At 54.9% G+C, this 25873-nt stretch overlaps 1 protein-coding gene across 3 annotated transcripts; it reads left to right on the top strand.

Moving 5' to 3' along the window:
- On the top strand, positions 1-22077 carry Syt12 (synaptotagmin 12). Of its 3 annotated transcripts, XM_071616016.1 has the most exons (9): positions 1-736; positions 5940-6039; positions 6391-6455; positions 10446-10639; positions 13346-13738; positions 15578-15793; positions 16478-16598; positions 17789-17922; positions 19291-22077. In XM_071616016.1, the coding sequence occupies exons 2-9, from the start codon at positions 6029-6031 to the stop codon at positions 19462-19464; spliced, it is 1308 nt and encodes a 435-aa protein (XP_071472117.1). In that variant the 5' UTR covers positions 1-736; positions 5940-6028; the 3' UTR covers positions 19465-22077. The 3 variants fall into 3 exon arrangements, with proteins under 3 accessions (XP_071472117.1, XP_027799803.1, XP_071472118.1); XM_027944002.2 differs by lacking the exon at positions 5940-6039 and having other exon boundaries at positions 2-736; XM_071616017.1 differs by lacking the exons at positions 1-736; positions 5940-6039; positions 10446-10639.
- The last annotated feature ends 3796 nt before the right edge of the window (positions 22078-25873 follow it).

Genomic DNA, 25873 nt, shown 5'->3' with positions numbered 1-25873 from the left:
TGTGAGCCACCAGCGCGGATCTGGCCTGATAACAGCTCAATCATGGAGGGGGCGTGGATTATCCACTTATCCATTCAAAGAAGGGGAACCTTCCCGCTGCGCTGCCTGTCGGGCTGTTTCCTTTGGGTTCCGGGAGGTTGGCAACAGCGGGTCCGTTTTACAGATGAAGAAACTGAGGTCTAGAAAGGCAGCAGGATAACCCGGGGCGCGGCAGGCTGGAGCTAGAACGCAGGCCTGCCGCGTCTGCGTCCAGTGCTCTACCACCCTCTCAGAGGCTCTGGTGAGCCTGTGAAGACCCACCCCTCGCCCTCCCGGGGTCTGGGAGAGAGGTTGAGCTTGGGCTTGGGCGCTCCTCACCCGGGACCCCCGGCCGCGCTTGGGCATCTCCGGCTCAGACCCCGGCAGCGCCGCTCCCGCGAGTGGAGAGAGCGCTCGGGGTTGTCACTTTAAATTAAAGAGGGAGCGGGCGGGCGGGTGAGCGCGAGGGAGCGCGCGGCGGGCTCCTGGGAGCGTGCCCGGACTGCGGCGCAGCTCCCGTCCGCCGCCCCGGCCCGGCAGAGCCCCCGACCCGCACCGCGCTGCTCCAAGGCGGGCGCCAGGAGACACTGCAGGGGTGGCGTTGCCGCGGGCTGCCGGGCTTGGCGCCGGTGCGTGCGCGCTGCAGAAGGCCGGCCGGGAGCCGCGAGCCGGGACCCGGGAGCCGGAGTCAGCCCCAGGCAGAGCGGCGGCCCCTCGGGTGAGTATGCACCGGGCCGACCCCAGCGCGCCGCGGGGATCCGCGCCTAGCGCGCGGACGCACGCAGTCCCTCTCCCCGCGCCCGGGACCCGGGGCCCCGCACACTCCGCGCGCTTGCACCCCAGCGCTGCGCTTGCACACCAACGCCAGGCACAGAGCACGACGGCGCCCTTACCCGGCCCAGCCACTTCGCGCACTGCGCACCACCTTGCGCCCGCACGCCCGCACGCGTGTGCACACACGCGGCTCACCCCGCTATTTACACACCTCCCCTGCGCCCGCGCGGCACCACGGCCCTCACTTTCACACTCAGCGCCCTGACTGTACTCCCTGCCCCTGCCCTGGCTGCACAACCCTTCAGGGCTCCAGGTCAGCCCCCCACAGTACTGTCCCTGTTTTCCCTGGGCGATTCCTCAGGCAAGAACGCTGGTCTGCAGGAACTGTTCCCATTCTGAGGGGCATGTTGCACCCCGTCCCCAAAAGGCCCTAGACTGCGTCAAGAGCCAGAGAGGACCCTTGGCCTGATCGAGGTTGTAAATTTGGGCCAGGCATGGGGTCGGTGAGCCAGGCCTATGGATGGAAGACCCCTAAGCCCAAGACTTAATGATCCGGTGCTGCAGAGGGACTCTGTGCCCCCACCTCCATCCTGAAGAACATGGGAAACCTGCACACTCAAATTCAGCCCCTCTGTCCACTTCGGCGAGTTGGAGAGGGGTAGAAATAGTACTTCCTATTAGAAATGGGGAAACCGAGGCTCAGAAAAACACAGGAGACACACCCACATTAACGCAGCCAGTCCAAAGAAGGATCAAGAAAGTATCCAAGCCCCAGCCTTCCCCACTCTGAATCCTGAAAGCCTTCCCAAGCAGCTTGGAAGAGTGGGGACTCCTAGCCTGGGGTCCAAACCTGGACCTAACAGCCCTGGTGACCATAGGCAAGTCGTTTCCTGCACCTTGGTTTTCTTACTCCTCAGAGGGCTCAGGGAGGAACTACTGAGATAATAGGAGGCAAGTGTTTGGTACCCAGCCCGGCACATAGTAGGTGCCCAATGTCAGCCAGCATCCACCCCCACTCTGCCCCAGCCAATCTGTACTGTGGTTTTTGTGGCCCATTTGAGGGACGGCACCAGGATGTGGTCATCTCAGATAGTGTTGGAAAGCACTTGAAAAGGTTTTCAAACCTAAAGATCCCGAAGAAGTTCACAGCCTGGAAGGTTGAGCCCCCCACACACACCATACCCCTCACCCTCATCCTCCATTTCCTGCGGCTGGGGGAGGGGCACACCTTGCTGACCAGAGAGGTGCCTTGAGGTTACTGAGCAAGGAGATGGGTGGAGTGGGGAGCAGGGACACAAGGCTCCCCTCCTCTGCCAAGGCAAAACATTTCTGGAAAGCCATCTCTCTTAGAAGCCCAGGAGGGGGCCTCCAGTAAGGTGAAACGCCAGCAAAGCCCAGGTGGTCACTTGTCCCACCCACCCCACCCCCAAAAGACCTGGTCAGGAGTCAGTATGGTGGCTCAGAGCCCAGGCCCAGATCCATAGCTCCCTGTCACAGAGCCCAGTGTTGCCACTCAGGCTGAAGGCCCTGGGGCCCCAGCTTCCACATCTGTAAAATGGGATCCAGAGTCCATTCAGTCCCCAGGTCTACAGCAGATCCCTTAAACACTTAGCACACATGCCTACATGAACACAGCAATAAGGAGGTATTGCTGGTAGGTGCCATTGAGCTAGAAATTGAACCTGGAGCTATTTTCAAAGAGCAAACTCCACAGTGTAGATGGTGGGACTGAAGGTCTGTTAGGTGCGGAGAGGTGCTGAAGGAGGCGTGCAGTCTTAGGAGCTCAGGCATGGGTCTGGAGTAGCTCCCTGCTGTGCTCATTGCCGTGTGCCAGACATGGGGGAACCGGAACCGCTGGTTCCTGGCTGCCTTGGCCTTTGATATGTCTTGTCAGCATCCTAGTCCTAGCCTAAGCTGCACCCCTCTCCCTGGCCGACCTCCAGGCTGCCAGAGAGAGCCTGAGGTGAGATGGACCCAAGGGGTGTCAGGGTAGTGAGTAAAGCCATTAAGAAGGGCACTTGCCGTGGAGGGGGGTTGGTACTGTAAACCTGTCCAGATTCTCAGGATGATAAGACAGGAGGATTGTGAATTCAAAGCCAGCCTGGGCAACCCTGTCTCAGAATAAAAAATAGAAAGGGCTAGCGATGTAGCTCAGTGGTAGAGGGCCCCTGGGTTCCATCCCCAGCACTGCAAAATTAAAACTAAGTAAATAAAAAAGAAGGGCCAGACCTGGCCCAGCCTCCTTTTTCCCACTCAATGCTTGGGTGACCTTGGGCCAATTCACTGTCCTTCTCTGAGCCTCCTTTTCCTCCTCTATAAAGTAGGGATGATAACAGGATTTTCTGAAGAGGGGTCGTGGGTGGTGGGGAAGATGCACATGAAGTCCTTGCTGTCACTGATAGTGGAACAGGTGCTAGACCAGGGGGCAGGGCCCACCACTGCAGGCTTCACACACGTCACTTGACCTCACTGAACAGTCTCCTAGCTCATCTTAAATCCAGTTTACCAGGTTCATGAAGAGAGGTGCTTCCAGGGCCCAGCAGGATCTGGAAGTGAATGGGGGGAGGGGCCAAGGAGCCAGGTCTGAGTCCAAGAGCAGATGCCAGCTCCATTGTCACTGTTGGAATGCTGCTGTTGTTGGGGGTGGGGGGTGAGGTGCAGACCCATTGCCTGGAAATCCTTGTTCTGTTTTCGTTTTTGTTTATTTGTTTGCAGTGCAGAAGCCTGAGCACAGCCTCCCACATGCTGGGCAGGTGCTCTACCACTGAGCTGCACCCCCAGGCCACTCCCTTCCCTTTAAATTTATTTTAATTAGAAATTTCCCAATTTAAATACAACTCAGCTGAATTTCAACAAAGTAACAACAGCCACAGGCTGACAGTGCCACCCATGTGATTCTACTGCGCAGACCAGACAAGGGGTTGGGGCCTGTCGGACGGTGGCCAGGCCAGTAACCCCAGCAGCAAATACTTGCTAAGCCTTACCACACTTACCCATCCCAGTCACACACACAGGGCAGTCATGAATCCTTTTCACAGATGGGACAACTGAGGCTTAGAGGGAGTCTAAGAAAATTGTCCAAGGCCACTTGAGCCAGCAAGGGGGCAGATCTGGAGTAAGCTGGGATCAGCTAAGTAGGAGTCCTGGAGCAGGCCAGGCTTCTAACCCTCCACAGCAGACCACAGTGAGCATTCATGCCCTCCCCAAAGTCACAGCTCCCAGGCAAGCTGTTGTGATGAGGGGAGGCGGGAAGGTGGGCTTTCAGGATTCTGGGGTCTGGCTGGACAGGGAGCCCCCAACAGCCAGAGGCCAGTTACAGCCTCAGGTTCTACCTTGCGCCATTCATACTGTGCCGTGGGTGTATCTTTGCCACATGTACCTCACCACTGTGCTGCTGGCGTTGACTGGCACCAGCCTGGCCGCCCTCTTGCCAAGCCAGCTTGTGCCCAGTGAGCAGGAAAGCTCGCCCATGGCATTATTGGATTCCCAGCAAGACAGCCGCAGGCTGGGATGTGTGTGCTTCCGTTGTGTTTCAGTGTGTCTAGACCTCTTTCCACCAGCAGCCGGGCCACCTTGGGCTTGGCTTGTTCACATGGATCCATTTGACCTGCAGGTTTTAGGCAACTTTTTTGTAACCATGTGTCCCCCTGTGGAGAGACACAGTGGTTAGGAACTTGGAGCCAGAATGAATTGGCCTGAAGTCCCACTGACAATCTCCTCTACAAACCAGACGTGACAACAGTGCCTACCTCTCGGGGTTGTTATGGGGTTAAGTGAGGTCAGCGTATGCAGAATGCTCAGGACTGTGCTTGTGAGAAGCGCTTATTGAGATCAGCTCTGAGCGCTATCTCAAGCCCAAGACCCAGGGATGCACTGCGTCTCAAGGCAGGGTGGGTGAAGCCTTCCTGGTTAAGCACTGCCTCCCATCACCATGACAACCCTCATCTCACCAGGAGAGGGGGCAGCTGCAGGAGAGCAGGAGAGCCAGGAGTCCTTTGTGTGCCCTCATCTGCCCTGCGTGGTGAGGTCCTCTGCTAAGGGCTTGTGGCAGCTGCGTACGTGCTGGAGAACCCCGATTAGACCAAGGCACCCCAGCTTCTTGACTCCAAAGCCACAGAATGGGGAGGCCCCCAGGATTCTTAAAGATACCCAGTGTCTTGGGCCGTGGCTAGGGCTCAGTGGTAGAGTGCTTACCTAACATGAGTGAGGCACTGGGTTTGATTCTCAGCACCACATAAAAATAAATGAATAAAATAAAGACCCATCAACATCTAAAAAATAATAATAATAATAAAAACCCAGTGTCTAAGCTTCACCCTCTGTTCTTGACCCTGGTTCCAAATGGAGCCTACAGAATGCTTGGCATGGTTGGGAACTGGTGAGCCGTGGTCCGAGAGCCTTTTACACTGCGCCTGGACGATTTTTGTGAGAGGGTTGCAACATTTCAAAATAAGGAAGCCAGGTGCGGTGGTGAGCACCCATAGTTACAGCTACCTGAGAGCCTGAAGCAGAAGGATCACTTGAGCCCAGAGGTTCCAGACTAGCCTGGGCAACACAGTGAGACTCTGTCTCAGTAAATCAATAAATAATTTTAAAAAATACACACTAAAAAAAAAAAAATCCAAACATCTGGCTTTTCTTTCAAGAGCCAGGAGACCCAGCTGTGATGGCGAGGCAGTCCCACTATTTGGGAGGGTTGCTGCCCAGGAGCCAGGCAGGCCCTCTGCAGTTCTCACTCATGCCCCCTTACTTGCCTGAGGCTTCCTGAGGTGTAGACACTTCTGGGCTTCAAGGGAACCCAGAGTTTGGAGGTGAGTTGTTCAGGCCTTCTGTGCCCTTGAGTTGAGATCAGTACAGCCCATCCTAGTGTCCCTTTTCCAGAGCTCTCCTCACCCACCCACCTAGAACGCATCTGGGAGCCAGATGTACTACTTAGCAACAATATTAATAAATGAGTGAGCCGTGGTCCGGGCTCAGGTAATGGGTGTTCTGAGCTCTCAGGCCTTTCTAGAATAACTTAGACCTCAGTGGGAGTTCATAAGACCTGGAGGTGGAGGGTGGGGTGGGGAAGAAGCCATCCCATGCAGGGGAAGGACTGAGAACAGAATATGGAGGAAATGCAGACTTTCTCTTTCCAAATTTGACAGAAGCATCGGAGGTGAGGCTTGTGAACGCTCTGAGGAGCCCCCCAAGTGAGCAGCCTGGAGTCTCTGCTCGACAGCCAGCCAGTGTTAAGATGAAGATGAGGTAGGGCTGCCAGGTTGAGCAAATAGAAGTACAGGATGAACAACTGTAATTGTTCAGCGTAAGTATGTCCATGTGGTATTTGGGACATACTTATACTAAAAGTTCATTTGAATTCAGATCTGCTGGCATCCTGTGCTTTATCTGGCAACCCTGAAATGAGGTCTTAGCGCGCTTGCAAAGAGAACTAAACACCTTTTTTTTCAAATATCATTAAAAAACAAAACAAAACAAAACACCTTTAGCCAAGCTCAGCTCTGAGTGACCGGCGCACCGGTGCCACAGAGGCAGGACATAGGGTCAGGGCTGGTGAACTTCTGCAGCCCTCAGCACTGACTCTTTCTTCCCTTCCAGTTCCAGCCACTGCAGGGGCATCATGGCTGTGGATGTGACAGACGTGGCAGAATACCACCTGAGCGGTGAGTCCCCAGCAAACCCTTGCAGGCCATCCCATGAGACCCTCACAGCAGGCCCAGGTGGACGCACTACCAGCCAGCCCTGTCTAACTGGTTAGAGCAGTTGGTGACTTGCTCAAGCCAACAGTCTGGGGTCACTGTGCTGGGACCCACCAGAAGGCTCCTCATCTTCCATTCCCTCTGACTTGAGGGACCCTGGGTGACCCTTGTCCAGCTGCTCCCTGAGGATGGCCTGTGACAGGGAACCCATTCACCCCATGACCCTTCCTGGAGCCTGTCAAGTAGCCAAGTGAGAGGGGACCCAGGAAGGTCTACATGAGATTCAGGGAACACGAGGCTCAGATGGCCTGGCTGGGCTGGCCAGCGTGTGGGACTCAGCTTTCCTCTCCCACGCCAATGGTGGATCTGCCAGCTTTTCTCCCTCAGCTCCCCTACCAGTGGGAGATGTGAGCCTCAGTGCTTCCCATTACCCAGACACCTGCCCTACACAGACCCCCACAAGACCAGGGATGAGCTTCAGGGCATGTCAGGCCCTCCACTCCCACCCTCCAACCAGTGCTGCTCGCTGTTCACCTGCAGGCTCAGAGGCCTTCACCCCTGGGTGGCCTTGAGTGAGTGAGGAAACCTCTCTGAGCCCCCATTTACTTATCCATAAAATGGGTATAATAATAGAACCTGCCTCACAGGACTGTTCTGAGGACTCAAGGGGTCAATATAGAGAAGGGCTTTAACGGGGCCTGGCAGATAATCAGTAGCAAGAGCTTCATGGGCGGGTATTATTGTGATTCCTCCTCTTCTCCTTCCCTGTTTCCGGTCTTAGTTTAGACCTCCTTTCCTGTGGGAAGTCTTCCCCTGTTGCCCTTGAGGCTGGCACTCCATGAAATCAACCAATGAATGAGAATTCATTGTCATTCCATGTCACCTTCCTGGACTTTTTCCTTTCTGCCCCACCCCTGCTCCACTATTCTGCCAACCAGGGCTGGGGCTTCAGTCCCTCAGCACCTAGCTCCTCCAATCAGGGAAGCGGACTCTGCTTTGCCCTGGCCCTGCCCACAGCCTGCACGTCCCTGGGCCTCTCTTCCCACCCTGTGCCAGTCCCCTGCTGCTGCCGGCCCTGCTGTGGCCCAGCTGAGACAGGTGTACATCCCTCTCCAGTCTACCAGGCTCTTTCTTGCCCCGTCCCCTGTTCACCAGACTCCAAGAACACTCCAGAACTTTGTCACAGCTGGGCCTGGGACCCTCCATAGAGCTCTTGCTTGTGGTTTGATAACCACAGATCAACAGCAGTCAGGAGGAAACAGGTCTGCTCCCTGTCCCCTCAACCCCACTACCTGGTCTCTCTGTTCCCCCCTGGACTGCACGGCCATGTGCATTACCAGCTGAGTTTTTACATCAAAATCTCCCATGATTATATCATGCTGGGATTGATTTTTTATTTTCTCTCTTAACAAGGCTGCCAATGTTTCTCTGCATTGCCACAGGCCATCCTAATGACCTCACTTGTCATTCTTGAAGGCCAGTGACATTACCTCCCATGACAGTACCACAGCCCCCACCAGCCTCCTTGGTGGGCCCTGCAGGCTCTTTCCAGATTTCTGCTGTTATAAATACAGCCTCATGACTCACACCACACATAAAACTTGTTGGGATTTTTTTCCCCTTAGAATTCACACGCCAGGGTGGGACCACTAGATAGGGGGTGTTTTTATCACCATCTCCAGTTTCTGGATGAGGATACTGAAGCCCAGAGAGGCTGGGTAGCTGGCCTGGGAAGTCTGTGGCCTTGAGCAGCAGGGTAGACATGCGGTGGGAGGGGGGGCTCTCTGCCTCAGTTCTCCTCTGCAAGTGGAGGTAAGGACCTGATAGAGTGCTCACTGCTGGTGAATGTGGGGTCTGGGCTGGGCCCTGACCCTCTCCAGAGAGGGCGGATTCTGCTAGAAGTGGCCCTGCCTGATTCCTTCCTGTGCAGCTGGCTTTGGGGAAGCAAGGGTAAGGGGCCTCCCCCAGTCCCCAGGGCCCCCCTTCCTCCCACTGGGCCCTCTGCTCACTCTGGGTTCTTCATACCTCCTCCATCTTTCCTGCCCTGACATTTTGACTTAGCCCCTTCTTGTTTCTCCCTTAGGAAACCTTCCTGGGCTGCCCCGGACATGACAGCAGGCACCCCGTTTTGTTTTCTTATTTCCCTGTCCCACCCATGCCCTAACTGTGAGCCACTTAAGTACAGGGATAGGGCCTGGGGTTGATTCGTCAGCCCTGGTTCCCCCCCACCACCACCACCCCCGTCCACAGGGTGCTGGCACACAGTAGGTGCTCAGTGAATGTTCAGTCATCCATTTCTGCCTCTGAAATGCCCTGCCCTGTCTCTTCAGCTTGCTTCTAGAGAGCTAGGACAGGTGGAGGCTGGGTGGGGCAGTGGTTACCTCGATTGCTCTGGAATCCGTCTACGAGAGTGGGAATCCCGGCACCACCCCCTTCCTGGCTCTGTGACCTGGACAGGTTCTTTAGTCTTTTCCATGCCTCAGTTTCCCTATTTGAGCTGGGTGCAGAGGCAGAACTGACAACAGTCTAGAGAATTGTGTTTGACAATAGTGTGAGCTCCTGCCCAGTGAATTCCAGAGTCTGGTCTGCTTTCTTTGGAAAGCAAAGCCGGGTCTCCAAGCAAGTGAGGCCTCACCTTTCGGCCTCTGTTTGGGCATCGGAGGCCATGCAGGGTGCTGGGCAGGACCCAGCACACATGGTTGAGGGAGCGCTGGAGACAGTGACGTGCAGTCAGGGAAAGTTATGAACTCATCAATGGAGGAAAGTTTCTGGACATCTGGATTTGTCTCCAAGCCCTCCACAGCTCTGGGATCCTTTCACATTGGCTGAGTTGGCTTCTTGATTTGTTGGTTTGGGGCAAGAGATTTATTGAGATAAGATTTACATACAGCCTAATTCATCTTAATGTGTACTGTCAGTGGCTTTTAGTATATTGTACCACCAGCAGCATGATCAATTTTTAGAATATTTTAACACCTCAAAAAGAAACTCTATTTCCCCCAAGTTCCCCTATTTGCCCAACTTCCCCTAGATATTTCCTTATACCCATGTACCCTGCCATCTCAGGGCATTCCTTCAGGACTCACGTACCAAATCCACGGATGCTGAGTCCCTAATATAGAACCACGTAGAATTTGCACATAACTTGCACACATCCTCCAAATTATCTTGAGATTACAATGTCAATGCTGTGTAAATAGTTGTTATGATGTGTGGTTTAGGGAACAAGAAGAAAAAAAGTCTGTGCCTGTTTGGTACCATCGCAGGCCTACCACACAGCACACCATCTGGGATCGGTTGAGTCCACAGATGTGGAACCCACAGACCAGAAGGCTGGCGGTGAACGGAATCACTCCCCACGTGGTCTTTGCAACTGGCTGCTTTCGCTCCGCATGATGTTTTCAAGGTTCATTCACGTTAGGATGTTGTGGTATCCACGCTTCTTCCCTTCGTATTGCCAAATAGCATCCTAGTGGTCGGGATGCACTAGACTTTGTTTTTCCATCATCAGTTGATGGGTTGTTCTGGCTGAGGCTTCAGGCAAAAACAGGATCATCTTTTTCTCCCCCAAATCTCCTTCCTCTTCCCTCAGACCCCTAAATGCTGCTTTGACTCTGGAAGCAAGAGGTCCTATGAAGGCCGTGAGGTCTGAGAACGGTTGTCAGAGCCTAAGGAATATGTGACCGTCCTTCACAGCTCTTCATCTGCTCTGTCCAAGTGTCTCCGCAGTAGAAACACATGTTTTTGTGTCCAAAGGAGGTAGAAACAGATACCTCAAGAAAGTGTGTGTCCTGTTCAGCACTGTATCCTAGCACCGAGTACTGAGCCTTGCACACAGTAGGCCCTCAATAATAACAATTCACTCAATGAATAAATCAATACTGAGCACCTGCTTCCTGGGTGGGGGTCTGGACCACTGCACCCCACTAATGAGAGGCTGCCCTTGCCTTACAGTCATCAAGAGCCCCCCTGGCTGGGAGGTGGGAGTCTACGCTGCAGGGGCCCTGGCCCTGCTGGGAATCGCAGCTGTGAGCCTGTGGAAGCTCTGGACATCGGGCAGCTTCCCCAGCCCCTCCCCATTCCCAAATTATGACTACAGGTACCTTCAGCAGAAGTATGGCGAGACCTCCGTGGAGGCCAGGCCAAAGGTGAGGTTTCTGCTCCTTCAGGTACATTCCCCCAAGGTCCACTCTCAGGACCGGCCTCCAGTGCCTCCCCTCTCTTGCCCCCTCTTGGTCAACTCTTCTGGATGGAGAAGCTCTTCAACTCCCCGCCCAGTGCCAGGGAGTCAACAAATGCTTGAATGAATGAATGCTTTTGATTTTCAAAACCATGCTGAGAAAAATACATAAATATAATAAGAAGGAAAACATCTCTTCAAATGACACACCCTACTGTTAACTAACTATTTTAAACTAACATTTTGATGTATTTTTTCAATGTTTTTAATCTATCCCCCTTAGTTCTTTCCTTCTCTTCCTTCCTTCTCCCTCTCCTCTTCCTTCTTCTTCTTCTCCTTTTTTTTTTAAATTATACTATTATTTTGAACCCAGGGATGCTCCAATCCTTTATATTTTTTTTAAGAGAGAGAGAGAGAGAGAGAGAGAGAATCTTTTTTTTTTTAATATTTATTTATTTTAGTATTTGGCGGACACAACATCTTGGTTTGTATGTGGTGCTGAGGATCGAACCCGGGCCGCACGCATGCCAGGCGAGCACGCTACCGCTTGAGCCACATCCCCAGCCCCCTTTATATTTTTTGAGACGGGGTCTTACTAAGGTGCTGAGGCTGGTCTCCAACTTGCAATCCTCCTGCCTCAGCCTCCTGAGTTTCTGGGATTACAGGTGTGCAGCACTGGGTTTGACTCCCTTAGTCATTTTCCATATAAGCTTTCTATACAAAGTGCTTCGTATCTCCCTGGGTTTTTACGCCCTGTTCTTTCCACCTCACTTGCAGCTGCGGTGTTTTCCCTCTGGTTGAACAGTCATTGTAAGTATCATTTTAATGGCTGCATATGATTCCTCTTTTTGTGCTTGTGCCATGGTTTACTAAATGCCTTCATAAATAATGCAGTGGATGTTTTGTATGTAAAACTTTATCTTCATTTGGGATAATGGACTTTGGATAGATGCCCAGATGTGAAATTACTTTATCAAGAGGTACAACATTTTTAAGGCTATCAGTACATATTGCTGAATGTTTCGTCACTTAACATTTGGCAGACAATTATTCAAATGTCATGTAGAGTTCCAGACAACATATCATGAATCTATTACCAGATTGGAGTTTCTCATTTGGGGTGCCCAGGAGGACCATCTCATTTTCTGTTGGGAGGACTATAAATTGGGACAACTTTTCCAAAGAGGATTTTGAAACATGTCAAAAGCCTTCAGCCAGGCCCAGTGACCCATACCTGTAATCCTAGTGACTCGGGAGGCTAAGGTCGGGAGGTCAAAAGTCCCAGGCCAGGAGCTGGGGTTGGGGCTCAGAGGAAGAGCGCTCACCTGGCACGTACAAGGCAAAAAGTCCCAGGCCAGCCTTAGCAACTTGGAAAGGCCCTAAGCAACTTAGGTGGACCCTGTCTCAAAATATAAAATAAAAAGGGCTGGGGATGTGGCTTAGTGGTAGGACGCTTTTGGGTTTAATCCCCAGCATATACACACGTGCACGCGCGCACACACACACACACACACACACCCAAAAAAAACCTTCAAAAAGGACTGTCCTCTGGGCCAGGATTTTAAGACAGCTGTGTGATAATATGTTATTTGCATTTGTGAAAATTAGAAACAATAAAACTTTCCAACAATAGGGGGTTAGTGAAATAAATTATGCCTATCTGCTCAATGAAAAATTTGGGAGCCACAAAAAATTATGTTAACAAAGACATGATATTACTATTTTTTAAAAAAATTACTATTTAAAAAAAAAAAAAAAAGACATGATATACAGGCTTTTGCTTCCTCAAATCCTGAGGTTAATTTAGAGAAAAGAAAATTTCAAATGTTTGGGTGTCACCCAGCATGAAATCTCCCTGGTGCTGTAAACTTTTTGTAACCTTTTGAGGCTATCCAATCATCTGTTAAGTGGCTACACCCTACTGTCCCTACCCATTCTCCTCTGCTGGACAGTTGGATTACTGACTGCTCTTCTCTTTTATAAATACCATGGTAAGCCAGGCATGGCATGCAAGCCCGTAATCCCAGCAGCTCGGGAGGCTGAGGCAGGAGGATCACAAGTTCAAAGCCAACCTCAGCAAAAGCAAGGCACTAAGCAACTCAGTGAGACCCTGTCTCAAAATAAAACACAGAATAGAGCTGGGGATGTGGCTCAGTGGTCGAGTGCCCTTGAGTTCAAACCCCAGTACTCCAAACAAACAAAATCATTGTAGTTGACATCTCGAACACGGTTAGGGGATATCGGGGATTGAACCCAGGGGTACTCAGCCACCGAGCTGCATCCTCAGTCCTTTTTTTTTTTTTTTCTTTTTGAGACAGGGTCTCACTAAGTTGCCCAGGCCAGAACTTGTGATCCTCCTGCTTCAGCCTCCTGAGTCGCTGGGATTACAGGCGTGCACAATTGCTCCCAGTTTTAACATCTTTATATATAGAATTCCGTCCCTATAATAAGCATACTGAGGAAAAGCTCCTGATATTATGGTAAAAGAAAAAAATTCCAAGTGACATAAAATAGCACTAAACAAGGACCTTCCTGGCTGGGGATGCACTGTTTTTGTGAAAGGGAACAAGAAAGTACCCTGAACGGTGCTCACCCTCCACGTCTCTTTGCTGCCTCTTAGAGACCACGACTGTGGCCCTTGTGAAGTTCCTATGTCCCTTTTTCTCACCTCCAGACAATGCCTGCCTGGAACACCCAGCGGGCCAGGACTCGGGGACCACCCAGTCGCAAGGGCAGCCTCAGCATCGAGGACAACTTTGAGGCCATCAGTGAGCTGGGGCCGCTGGAGCTGATGGGCCGCGAGCTGGACCTGGCCCCCTATGGGACCCTCCGGAAATCCCAGTCGGCCGACTCCCTGAACTCCATCTCCTCCGTGAGCAACACCTTCGGGCAGGACTTCACGCTGGGCCAGGTGGAGGTGAGCATGGACTACGACCCAGCCTCCCACACCCTCCACGTGGCCGTGCTGCAGGGCAAGGACCTCCTGGAGCGCGAGGAAGCCAGCTTCGAGTCCTGCTTCATGCGCGTGAGCCTGCTGCCCGACGAGCAGATCGTGGGCATTTCCAGGGTAAGTGGGGCTGGCGGGGGCGGAGGCCACACTGCAGGGCCAGGCAGGGTCCCTGGAGGGCGCTAGAGAGTGGGTCTGGTGCTGATCCAGGGCCAAAGATGCAGGGGGTCCTGCAGGCAGAAGGGGAGTATGTGAGGCCCCCACAGTGTGCAGGCCCCTGCACCTCCAAGTCTGTCCGTCAACACGGGCCTGGCAGCAGAGGGGTGACATGCTCACTTGGCTAATTTGGGGAAGGCTTAGTGACAATGCTATTTGCAGTGGTGTGGGTAGGGAGGGGGCAGCCTTGGGGAGGGTATGGTACCCTAGGTCTGAAGGGAAGAGGGGGGGACCAGTGGAGAGGGCCAACATGGTCAGCCCAGGGATACTACAGAGAAGGACTTCAGGGAACAAGCACTCTGACCTTCCTCTGACCTCCAGTCTTCCTCTGTTGACCCCAGGCACTGACCTGACAGGAAGCCAAAGGCCAAGGGAATCCATGGAGATCAGCTCCTGGGCTGAGAGTAGATTAAAGAAGCAGAAAGAGTCAATAGGGAGTGGCCAGGGGAGGCCTCAGCCTGCCCTCCAAGAGCACCTTGGAGGACATCCATTTAGACACCAATGCCAGGAGATGGATGAGGGCCACACATAGTGTGGACTTTCAGGACCAAGTACCTTCTGACCCACCTGTGCCTGGTCTCCAAGGCAGGCTGTTGGTGAACAGCAGCTGCTGCAGCCTGGTGGGTGCTGAGAACCTGCTTCCAGAGCCCAGCTCCTTCCTGGTTCTCTCGTGAGCCCTCTGGGCCAACGGGGCCAACTATCAGGGCATCATACAGAGGAGGAGCCCAGACTTGGAAAGAGTTTGCCCAGGACAACCAACCCCAGCAACTAAGCTGGAGACTGGGGACTAGAACCCAGGGTTCTCAGCCTGTACCATGGGGCCCTCCACACACTGCTCTGGGAGTGAATAGTTGGGAACCCAAATCCCTACGGGCAGGGGTCAGCTAAGAGGCTGACTGAATGCTTAGAGGCTTGAGTAGGGGATTGTGTGGGCAACGGGGCTCCCGGGGAGCACCAGGCAGCGGCAGGAGAGTGTGGTCACAGTGCTGGAGGCGGTGGAGGATTTGTTCCTAGGAAGGCGGGAGGCAGAGCCTCGCAGCCCAGCCAATCCCGCGAGGTTGCTGCCTCCAGGCTGGGCAGCCCCCAGCTGCCAAGAGGATGCCAGGAATAAGAACTCTTCTTTTAAATATTGCCAGGCAGTGACTAAGGCAGCCCCCACAGAAGGGAGAGCACCTTCCCAAGGGGCCTGCCTGCGGCTTCCTGGGAGAAGGCCAACGGCACCCACTAGACAGGACTGAGCTAGGAGCCTGCCTAGCCTTGCTTAGTCACTCCACCCATCTGCCCGTCATCCACATCCATCCTCCATCCGTCCTGCGGGGCTCGGGCAGCAGGGCCAGTCTCTGCAGGGGGCTGGAGTCTGTGGCTCCCAACTCCACAGACATCCCCACCACCCTGCCATTGCACGCCTGGCCCAGGGCTGGGCCCAAGCATATGCAAGGAAGATGGCAACCAGTTCAGTCAGAGCATCGCAAGGGGCTCTGTGGGGCTACAGGCACTGAGTATGGGGATGGTTTGGGATCAGACTGTGGAGGCTACAGATGCCAGGGCAGGCCACACCACTGAGGAAGGATGTGTGGCTCATAGACCTTCAGGGCTGAGCCGTCAAAGGAACAGTGATGCTGAGATTGTGGGGACAAGAGAGCCCCGGGTCTCTGGACTCCTGTCCAATGCTCTCTCGCTACTGTGGCCCCTCAGGCCCCTGGCTGCCACCCTCCTCCTCAGCCACCCTCTCCCTCTCTGCAGATCCAGAGGAATGCCTACTCCATCTTCTTCGATGAGAAGTTCTCCATCCCGCTGGATCCCACGGCCCTGGAGGAGAAGAGCCTGCGGTTTTCCGTGTTTGGCATTGACGAGGATGAGAGGAACGTCAGCACCGGGGTGGTAGAGCTGAAGCTCTCGGTACTGGACCTGCCCCTGCAGCCCTTCAGCGGCTGGCTCTACTTACAGGACCAGAACAAGGTAATTCTCACCTGCCTCGTCCTGCCTGTTCCCTCCTGGCGACAGCGCACACACATACACTTCCAATGAAGGATTCTGCTGTCTTTTCTTCACACCCTGAACCCCAACATCATTAGGAGAGCAGAGGAAGAGACCTGAGTTACATTTGGGGAAACTCTGCTTTCTGCATCCTGTTTACACTCTCACCACTGTTTACAGCTCTTTCTGCTCTTACCATCAAGCCTTCAGAGGCTCTCCTCCTGCAAGCCTTCGTTAGGGATGCACACCTCTGGCCCTAAAGTGGATTATTTCGGACAGAGGCCAAGCTGAATCTTACTTTTATAAATGTAAGACTACCAGTGGAACATTATTGTTGTAAAGCAAATGATTTACTTCCTTTCTACTAGGATCCCGATGCCCTACTGTCACAGAATGCTTTCCTTGGCCTGGAATGAGGGAACAAAACTGCATTTGATGGATACGTTTGATAGGCAACTTCTGAACCTCCTTCCACGGGAGGAGGAGTGGGGCATGCTCCATGATGTTGGGGGGGGACTGTCCCATAGTTGACCCTGCCAACCTGATGCCCAGCCGTAAAGGGCCCCCAAAAGCAACAAGTTTTCAATGGAGAAGGAAGCTTCTGTCTTTCCCTGGGCCCCTCAGGTCCTAGGGTCAGAAGCCTTCTGAGCCACCCCTGTCCCCCAGGCTGCTGACGCAGTGGGAGAGATCCTGCTGTCCCTCAGCTACCTGCCCACAGCTGAGCGCCTCACCGTGGTGGTGGTAAAGGCCAAGAATCTTATCTGGACCAACGACAAGACCACAGCAGGTAAGTCCCTACTGGCTTCCTGGGGGCTCAGGGGAAGCCGTGGCCCAGCCCCTGTGCTGTGGGCACCTGGCAGCATCAGCAGGGTTGGGGACAGGGCCAAAGCACCCTGGATTCTGCTGAGCCCAGGATCTGGGCACAGTTGGAAGATGAATCCAGCTGGGGTCCAGCACTTGGGACCAAGGTTTGCCCCTGCTCTCAGAACCAGAGTTCATGATGGAAGCTCCAGGTGATTGCCAGGCAGGACCCAATGTCCCAGCTCTACAGAAGCTTCGAGCCCCTCTCAACTCAGGAACCTGTGGAGGCAGCTACAATGAATAGCCAAAGAACAGAAGGCTGGGGGCTCCTGGCTATTGGGAGTTGCAAGCCTGGGGCTGCCCAGGTCCAGGCAGGTGCAGCAAGACTGCCTGGTGGGCGAGGTTTATGGCAGTCAGTGACTTGGTATTTCAGAGCAGCACACTGTTAGGCTCTGCTGCGCTGGCACCTGGTGACTCAGGGCTGACGTCTGCTCTCAGGCCATTTATAGAATGGAAAGTGGTGAGTCTGCCAGGCTCCTATATGAATATGTGGGCTGTGAGGCCAGCCACCAGAGTCCAGGGCCCAGCCCTCTCCTGACCTGCCATGTGAGCCTCAATGCTGTCACCTGAAAGTTGAGATTCAAAATAATAGAGCCAGCCGGGCATGGTGGTGCACACTGTAATCCCAGCAGCTCGGGGCAGAGGCAGGAGGATCACAAGTTCAAAGCCAGCATCAGCAAAAGTGAAGTAATAAGCAACTCAGTGAGACCCTGTCTCTAAATAAAAAATAAAAAAATAGGGCTGGGGATGTGGCTCAGTGGCCAAGTGTCCTGAGTTCAATCCCCAGCATCTGCCCCACAAAAAAAAAAAAAAAAGATCAGTGCTTCAAAATAATAGAGCCAGATGCCATGGTGCACATCTGTAGTCCCAGCTGCTTGGATTAGGGGCTGAGGCAGGAGCTCCCTTGAGCCCAGGAGCTGGAGACCAACCTGGGCAATACAAGGAGACCCCATCTCTTATAAATGAATGAACAAGTGAACCCCAGTGGCAGGGCTGGTGGAGACAACTTTGACAGCAGAGGGTTGGGTGTTGGGGTCAGTGGGCCGAGCCAGAGTGGGCAGGGCTGTGCCAGCAAGTGTGGCGCCAGCACTCACCCTCCATCCAACCTGCCTGCAGACCCCTTTGTGAAGGTGTACCTGCTGCAGGATGGGAGGAAGATGAGCAAGAAGAAGACAGCCGTGAAGAGGGATGACCCCAACCCAGTGTTCAACGAAGCCATGATCTTCTCGGTGCCAGCCATTGTGCTCCAGGTGAGGGTGTGGGGCCACGGTGGCCCTCGGGGTCAGCTTCTCAGGGATCCTGGAGGTGGAAATGATTTGCCTCAAGTCATCATCTTTCTAGTTGAGAAGCTCATGTTGAGCTCCCACTGGGGGCCAGCCCTGCAGGGGATGTTTGGGGACATGGGCACTGCTTTCTGGGGACAGGGGCACTGTTTTCTTGGTGCTCACAAAAGACAGGAAAGTCCGCAGACAACGTTAATCATTAAATGCATCCTGGACTTTAGCATCACTCAGCCAGGCCTGGGGGAAGACAGATCCCAGTGCAGGCAGTTTTGGAGGCCCGGAGACAGGTAGGGGTCCCCCAGGGCCCAGAGTTCTAGCCCTAGCTCTCTTGGAATTCTATAGCAGAGGCCCTGCTGCGCACCCCACACCCCCATAGCTTCCAGAGAATGACATGCTGTAGGGAGACCTCTCCCAGTAGGGCCGTCACAGACCACAGCTGGGGAGGCTGCGCCCATGGGTGGCTCTGCTTACAAGACTCAGAGGATGGGGGCTCCACCCTCTCCCCTCACTTTCTCCTTCCATCCTTAGGCACTTGTGATAGTGAAAAGGTCCTCTGTGCCTTGGGTCAAAGCCTGTCCCCATAGCTCTGGGGCTGTGCAGAGGCTACCTCATCTCCCCCACCCAGGGTGTCCCATCTGAATTTGAAAACTTAGAACTCTGCCCCACTGTGGGTGTTTCCAGTGGCATCTCCAGCCGGTCCTGGCCATCACAGCCCTGCTACCCTCCTGGGACAGATTGCCCTTGCTATCCCCTGGCTATCACAGAGCCACTACTCATAGCCTCCAAGGGCAAGAGACTTTTGTAGGGCCCCTGGGGGAGGAGGGCCAGGCAGCTGGGTTCCAGGTTCGGCTTCCTGCCTTCACCTGGAGCATCTGGCCCTTCCCCCGTGGCCAGACCAAGGGGATGATTACACTCCTGAAAACAAGAGACCCCTGCAAGGTTCTGGCCGCAGCCCCTTTCCAGGCATTGTAACTCATTTCATCCCTGGAACAGCTCTGAGGGTAGGGACGGCTGTCACATTGTATGGATGGAGGAACAGGTAGAAGAGTTCAAGTCACTGCCCAAGCTCGCCCAGCAGGGAAGTCGGGGTGCCTTCGAACCCCCTGGTCTGGTTCTGCCATTGTGTGGAAATTAGGTAGATCTAGGTCAAATCCTTGCCTCTCATGTATTTGCCAGGCGACCTGGGACATGTTCCCTCGCCCCCCAGATCAGAGGTGAGTACTGGGGAGCTGCACTGGCACCTCATGGGGTCTGGCATTCTTTGGCTGGACCCAAGAGCCAAGGAGGAACTCTGGCTGCTCCCGGAACCCAGCACCCATGTCATCTCCTCCCCAGGACCTATCTCTCCGTGTGACGGTGGCTGAGAGCAGCAGTGACGGCCGTGGGGACAACGTGGGCCACGTTATCATCGGGCCATCAGCCAGTGGCATGGGCACCACACACTGGAACCAGATGCTGGCCACACTGCGCAGGCCTGTGTCCATGTGGCACCCTGTCCGGCGAAACTAGCAGCCAGGGCAGTCCAGATGGGCAGCAGAGCCTCTAGAGCCTGGTGCCCACTCGCTCTATCCAATGCCCTCTCCATTGACCAGCTGGAGCTGCGGACACTGGGGTACCCCTGGGAGTCCCCATCAGCCAACTTGGACCCTCTGTCTGGGAACCCAGGGTCTTCTGCTGCGGACCAGCTATGGCTGGGCCGGGGCCCAGAGGGGGCAGCTGACACTGGCCAATTGTGCACCACCTCCAGATCCTCATGAGGCCTGTCCTTGGTGTGCAGGGACTTGGCCTCTCAGAGCTGGCAAGCCCCACCCCCACCTCCTGGGAGGCCAGTGACAAGCCGTGCACTGGCCCCCCCCCCCCACGAGTCTTGGGGGCCAGACACTGTGCTAGGAACTGGCAGGGGAAACACGAACAAGACACAGGTCCCTGGGCCATCAGGAAGTCAAAATCCCCCTGCCCCAGGTAATCTGCCCAGTGCCAAGTGACAGCAGACTCTTGGGGAGAGGCTCCGGGGGCTGGGGGAACTTGGAGGGCCCCTTAGACAAGGAAGGAGCTGCACTTAGGGGTAGGAGCAGCCTGAGTGTCTCAGGCAGGGGGCCCAGCAAGGCACTGGCAAGGACATGAAATTCCCATCACAAACTTGGTTCTCAGCCCCCTGCTGGGCAACATGGGGCCTCTCTGGGGGCTGTAGAAGAGACCCAGAGACCAGGTCCAAACCGAAGTCTATGGGCCAAATGGAGGCTCCAGGATTATTCTCTGTGAAATCTCCTTCCCTTTATCCTCATCCATTGCAGGAGCCAGAGGTCCACAGAGACCCAGACCCAGGTCCTCGCGCTGCTCCCATGCAAATCAGCCATTGGATCCAGATGTTTGCTGGCGTCCCTCAGCGTGGGCCCTGTGGGGAAGAGAGAAGCTTTAGGTAGCCTGGTTCCCACGCCCAGACCACTGGGCATCCTGGCTCAAGCTCCCCAACACTGTGGCTTTAGGAATCGTCCAGTTGCAGCCTGTTGGCTGGAGAAGCTCTGGAGGGAGGAGTGGTACCCCCAACCCGGGGTCCTGTCCAGAAGCAAAGGGACTGGGCTGCTGCATCCCCAGGTGCAGTGAGGGTGTCCTGCCCCTCCAGGTGTCCCAGGATGAGGAGGCAGCTCTGTAGCTTTAAAGGGATGACTGGGGGCAGGGTGGTCAGGGTACATAGCTGCAGTGCCATCTCTGAAGCCACCCACAGATGACAGGGGCACTGCCTCTTCCTCAGCTCTGGTGAGCTGTGGAGACCCAGGTCCAACCAGCTACTGCTGATGACATGGAGGTAGGAGTGGCTAGAACAGGTGCCCAGAAGGGTCATGGGCTGGAGGCAGGACCCACTTAACACAGCCAGGACCCAGCCTGAGGCCAGGCTGTCCACCCTTGGCCAGCACCACAGGGCCAGGGGACCCACCCCCTGGCTTTGCAGTGCAGGCCATGTCTTCCCACCTGCTCCTTCCCCCTCTCCCTCCCTCTAACTGCATGACATGTGGACTGTGTACCCAGGTGGCCATGGTGGCGATGGAGAATGCTGACTGGAATGATTCTAGAACCAAAATAAAGCTGGGGCAGGAAGCAGGGCATCCAGGGAGCCCTGCCTGGCCCCAAATCACCTTCGTCTCTTCTGCAGGAACCAGGCTCTCAGGCTTCGTGGGGTCACAGCACGCCCTGCTTCCCCTGCTGCTGGGTACGCGGGGCAGGCCTCTGCCTGGCTGAGGGGTCATCGATAGGACCAATGCCATCAAGCTGCTTGGGAAGCTCTGAAGAGGAGCCCCCGAGCCTACCCTCGCAGGGGAGGGTGGTGATGGGAAATCTAAGAAGACTCCTTGGTGGTGGCACTCAGCGGAGCCCTCAGGGCAAAAGCATGTCAGGTGGATCAGGCAGGAGCATTCCCGGCAGAGAGAATAGCAGATGCCAAGGGCAGGAGTGGGCCAACCTGGGCCAACTTCCCCACCCTTGTAGAGCAGAGCCAGAGAGGGGGAGGGCCTTGCGCTTCAGTGAGGGCTGGTGCCTGGCCTGCAGCCCACAGCGCTTAGCAGGAGGTGCTGTTGGCATCCCCTTTCCATAGATGAGAACTCAAGAAAAGCTAGGTAGCCAGCCTAAGATGGCACAGTCAGAAAGTCCCAGAGCCAGGATTCCAGTTCAGGCTCTCTGGCCCAGGACCCATGCCCACCACTAGGCAGCATTGCCCTTTTCTCTCACCTCCCAGAGATGGGACTGAGAGGCAGCAGATATGTTCCTCTGGATTCCAGGAAGCTCTCTCTGGCTTCCCCCTTCCCTCCCTCCCTGGGAGACCACAAGCATGGAAAAGGATGAGCTGGGTAAGGATCCCCAGAACCCCCCAGAAGGCCTGTCCCACCAGGAGGCTCTGTGGAAGCCCCATGTCTACTGGGCAGACAGAGGTGACTGAAGACAGGCTATTCCAGGGACATGAAAGGGCCGAGACCAGGGAGGGCTTCCTGGAGCAGGTGGGAGCAGCAGCCGTGGCCTTACAGGGCAGCATTGTACATGGAGGAGGGAGGGGGCCCCAAACTGCCCGAACAAAGGTATTGCATGCATCTAGGGACATGCCTGAACCGAGGCCCGAGAACCCCGGGGATGGACTCTGGGGACTTAGGCTTCCTAGGCAGGTAGAAGGTCCTTGTCGTACTGGCAGTGCGGAGCCAGGGAGGCATCCTCATTGGAAGCAGCGCTGAGGGAGGGTGGGGGTCACTAAGGAGCTTTAATGGTGACAATGCTCCTGATCAGTGAGGGGCAGGCAGGAGGCTTTTGGGCTTCCTTTAGGTTTGGGGTTCATTTAGCAGGACACAAACTGAGGCGTCCCCCCAGGTTGGGAAAAGCTGCTTCTCCCCATCTTGTCTCATGATCTTCTCGACTGGTTTCCAGCTCTTCTCTGACCCCCTCCCCAGGCTCCCCTCTCCTCCTGTCCCTTCCTCTCCCCTAATCCTCCAGCCCCCCGCCACAGGCCTGCAGGGTCCCAGGCCCCTTTTGTCTGGGACAAAAGGAGACAGGTGTGGGGGTCACTGACCTGACCAGCAGCGTGGCCTGGGCCAGGCCTGCATGGGCTGAGCCACTGTCACAGCCATGGTTGACCTTGGCTCCCACTTCTCTTCGACCCCTTTGCTATATGCGTCCACAGGGACAACCAGCTAAAAGGCTAAGTGGCACTGAGCTGGATCACAGGACTCCCCGCCTCTCCACCCCATTACTGACCCACTATCCCCCAGAAAGTCCAACGCCAATAAGGCAGGGAGAGGCGGCAGGGACGGCTGTTGGGGCTGGCCTGGAGGAGGCCAGACGAAGGGGGCTTGGAAGAAGAGGCCCTCCAGGTTCCGTCTGCCATCAGCCTGGGTCTGGTCCGCTGCTTACTTTCTGTGTGACAAGTTTCTTCCCCTCTTGGGGCCTCAGTCTCTCCACTTGAAGAATGAGGATATGGAACAAGACAGCTCATCAAGGGATGGGGTTGTGGCTAAGCGATAGAGCGCTCACCTGGCATATGCAAGGCACTGGGTTCAAACCTCACCACCACGTAAAAATAAATAAATAAAATAAAGGTATCGTGTCCAACTACAACTAAAAATCAAAACATATATTTTAAAAAATCAGGCCCCCACACCTCTGATTTTGGGGGGTTCTGTGTGGATGGGCTCTGGAACCCAGCTGCCTGGGTTCAAGGCCCAGCTCTTCCATGTACCAGCCATGGGACTCTGAGCAAATAATCTGCCCTCTTTGGGTCTCAGTTTCCCCACTTGTCAAAGAAGTGTAGGAATTGTACATGCTTCATCAGGTGGAATAGGATGACACAGGCCAAGTTCCTGGCACGCAGTAGGTATGTGGCAAATGTGAGGTCAAGGTTTGGGGTGAAGAAGTTCAGGCTGAGCACCAGGATCTGAAGTTTGGGATGAGAGGGGAGGGTCCAGAGGAGGTGTATGGAGCCAGTGCTTTGTAAGCTACACTCCAGGTAACCCAGGGGCAGGACCCAGGCATCTCTGAGGCTCTGCTCCCCTGGCCTGCACTTCCTTCCTCATTCAGGCACCTAGGAACACCCCATATCCCAAGCGGGAAACCCCAGGCCCAGCAGGCAACTGCAGTGATGGCAGCGCAGAGACCACACGGGGGCAGCAGAGAATCAACTGGGACAGGCAGAGACTCCTGGGAATCAGACTCAGGAGGGTGGGGACAGGGTGTCAGGAATGGGGCAGAAGCTGGGGAGCAGGAAGGGGCTGAGGAGCAGTCTATAAACAGTGCCCTGGCCAGGCCCCCTCTGGTGTGTCACACACGCATCCCAGCAAGCTTTGGTTCCTTTCCGCCAGCACACCTGCCTGCCGCCTTCTTCCTCTTCACTCCATCCTTTTCCATCCACCCCTTGCTCAGCCAGCCAGGCCTTCCCTTGGACACAACATCCTGAGCCACAGCTCGTGCCCACCTGACACACACTGGAGCACAGCAATGAGTCTACCATGGTCCCCGCCCTTGAAGTGGCCATGCCCTGGCTGGGGCTAAACCATACTATCTGGTCCCTTGCATTGCAAGACTGAGGGCTGGTCCAGTCTCTCTGCTCCTCCCGTGTTTTCTTTGGGGCAGTCATTCACTCTGCTGGATTCAGAAAGGACTCCCAGCTCAGGATTGGCGGGGCCTGGAGGGGCTGAGTCACCCACAGGCTGAAAATCAACAGTGGCCACAGTAAACAGCAAAATAGTAAACAGTGCCCTGGCCAGGCCGACTGTGTGACCTGGGCACCACTCCATCCAAAAGTAAACTCCAGGAAAACAATGTGGTCCAGAAGATTGGGGGAAAATTCACCAACCGGGCAGATGGCCATGGCCCAATGATTAATCTGCCTCTTGCAGGAGCACAAGCATAAGGTGGGGTGAGGCTGGGTTGGACATCAGGAGATCAAATCTTGCCTCTGGTCCTGCTGGCCTAAGACAATCTGTGGCCACTCTCTAAGACTCAGTTCCCAAATCCATAAAATGGGGAAGGCAGCTCCCTGGCCCTGCCCACCTTGCAGTTTGAGAGCTAAATGCAGTAACCCACGTGAGGGGTGATGTTGGAGGTCTGATTTTGAGGTCACACCTGGGTCCAAATTCTAGTTAGGCCTTTTACTAGCTGTGGAGCTCAGACAAGGACTAACCTCTCTGAGCCTCGGGTTCCTCATCTACAAAATGGGACTAAAAACTCCCACCTCCTGCACATGGTTTGCATTCCATTAATGGGCACTGTGACTATTAGGCAAAGTTCAGAGAAACTGTAAAGCATGACAGCCATCAAGCATGTCATTAGGATGATTATTCCTATAGCAACGGAGGCCTGACTCTCAGCTCCCTCCACCCTCAGTCTGGCCCCACCTGCCTTCCAGCTTGCCTGATGACAGCAGCCTGGAGCACAGGCGATGAGGATGACGAGGCTGACAGCTGATCGTGGGGGACTGGGCCCCTCCTCACCACTCCTTGGGCGGGGCACGCCCAGCCAGTCACCGCCCAGCCCTGTGGTAGTTTCGGGGAGGTAGGGACACCTGAAAGGTGGAGCCGTCCTGGGGAGGCTCCCTCCGTCCAGGTGAAGCTCCATTCAGCCTGCTGAGCCAGCCTTGAGGGTGAGCTGGGACAGGAATGAGGGGCGTGGGGCTCTGCCTCCTCACACACAGGCCTCTGCCCTGTTCCCTTAAGCTTCACTTCAACGTCCAGTCCAAGATCTGAGGAGACAGCTTGGGTTCATTTTTTAAAGGTTTAAACTCTGGTCACTAACAGGGGTGGGGAGGTCAGGTGACAGTAAGTTTCCAGTTTGATATTGGATTTATTCCTGGCATCCAAAGTGTTCCAAGCACCAGCTCCCAACCAAAGGGTGCCCACCGCCCTCCCTGGGAAGGATGGGGGCGGGGCTCCCCTCACTCTGCCTCCATACCACGCCACATGCCGCCTCCTCATTTGGAACACCCTTTTTTCTCTCTCATTCCACCGTGTTTTACTCATTCCTTAAGACTCTGGCCTCTCCTGTAAGAAGGGTTTTCTGACTCCCCCATCCTGGGTGAGGAGCCCCTTTCCCCTACTCCTTTCCGCCTGTCCCTCCCTGGTGTGGGTCTTATCACACTAAGGTCCTGCCTCTCTCCCATTCTAGGCTGAGGGCTTCTCAAAGCAGGGACCTTGTCCTGAACAGTTCCCAGGCCCCAGGCCCTTGGAAACTGGGACTATCTTTGCTGGTTAAACCCGAAGAACCCGACACGTCAGACCATGCTTTAAGCACCTTATGAATGGAAGGTTCCATGGCTTTCCCTAGATCACGTGCCAGCCAAGGTGAAACAAGTGGTCAGCCACCTGCAGCAGGCTTCCGGGTGCTGAACGAGGGGGCAGGGTAGGCCACCCCCTTCCCACCTGGCCTGAAACACCTGGAAGGAGGACCG

The sequence above is a fragment of the Marmota flaviventris genome, chromosome 9, assembly GCF_047511675.1.
Source record: "Marmota flaviventris isolate mMarFla1 chromosome 9, mMarFla1.hap1, whole genome shotgun sequence".
In the NCBI taxonomy this organism is placed as follows: Eukaryota; Metazoa; Chordata; class Mammalia; order Rodentia; family Sciuridae; genus Marmota; species Marmota flaviventris.
The sequence above is the reverse complement of the archived record's forward strand: the minus strand, read 5'-3'. Positions and strand labels throughout refer to the sequence as shown.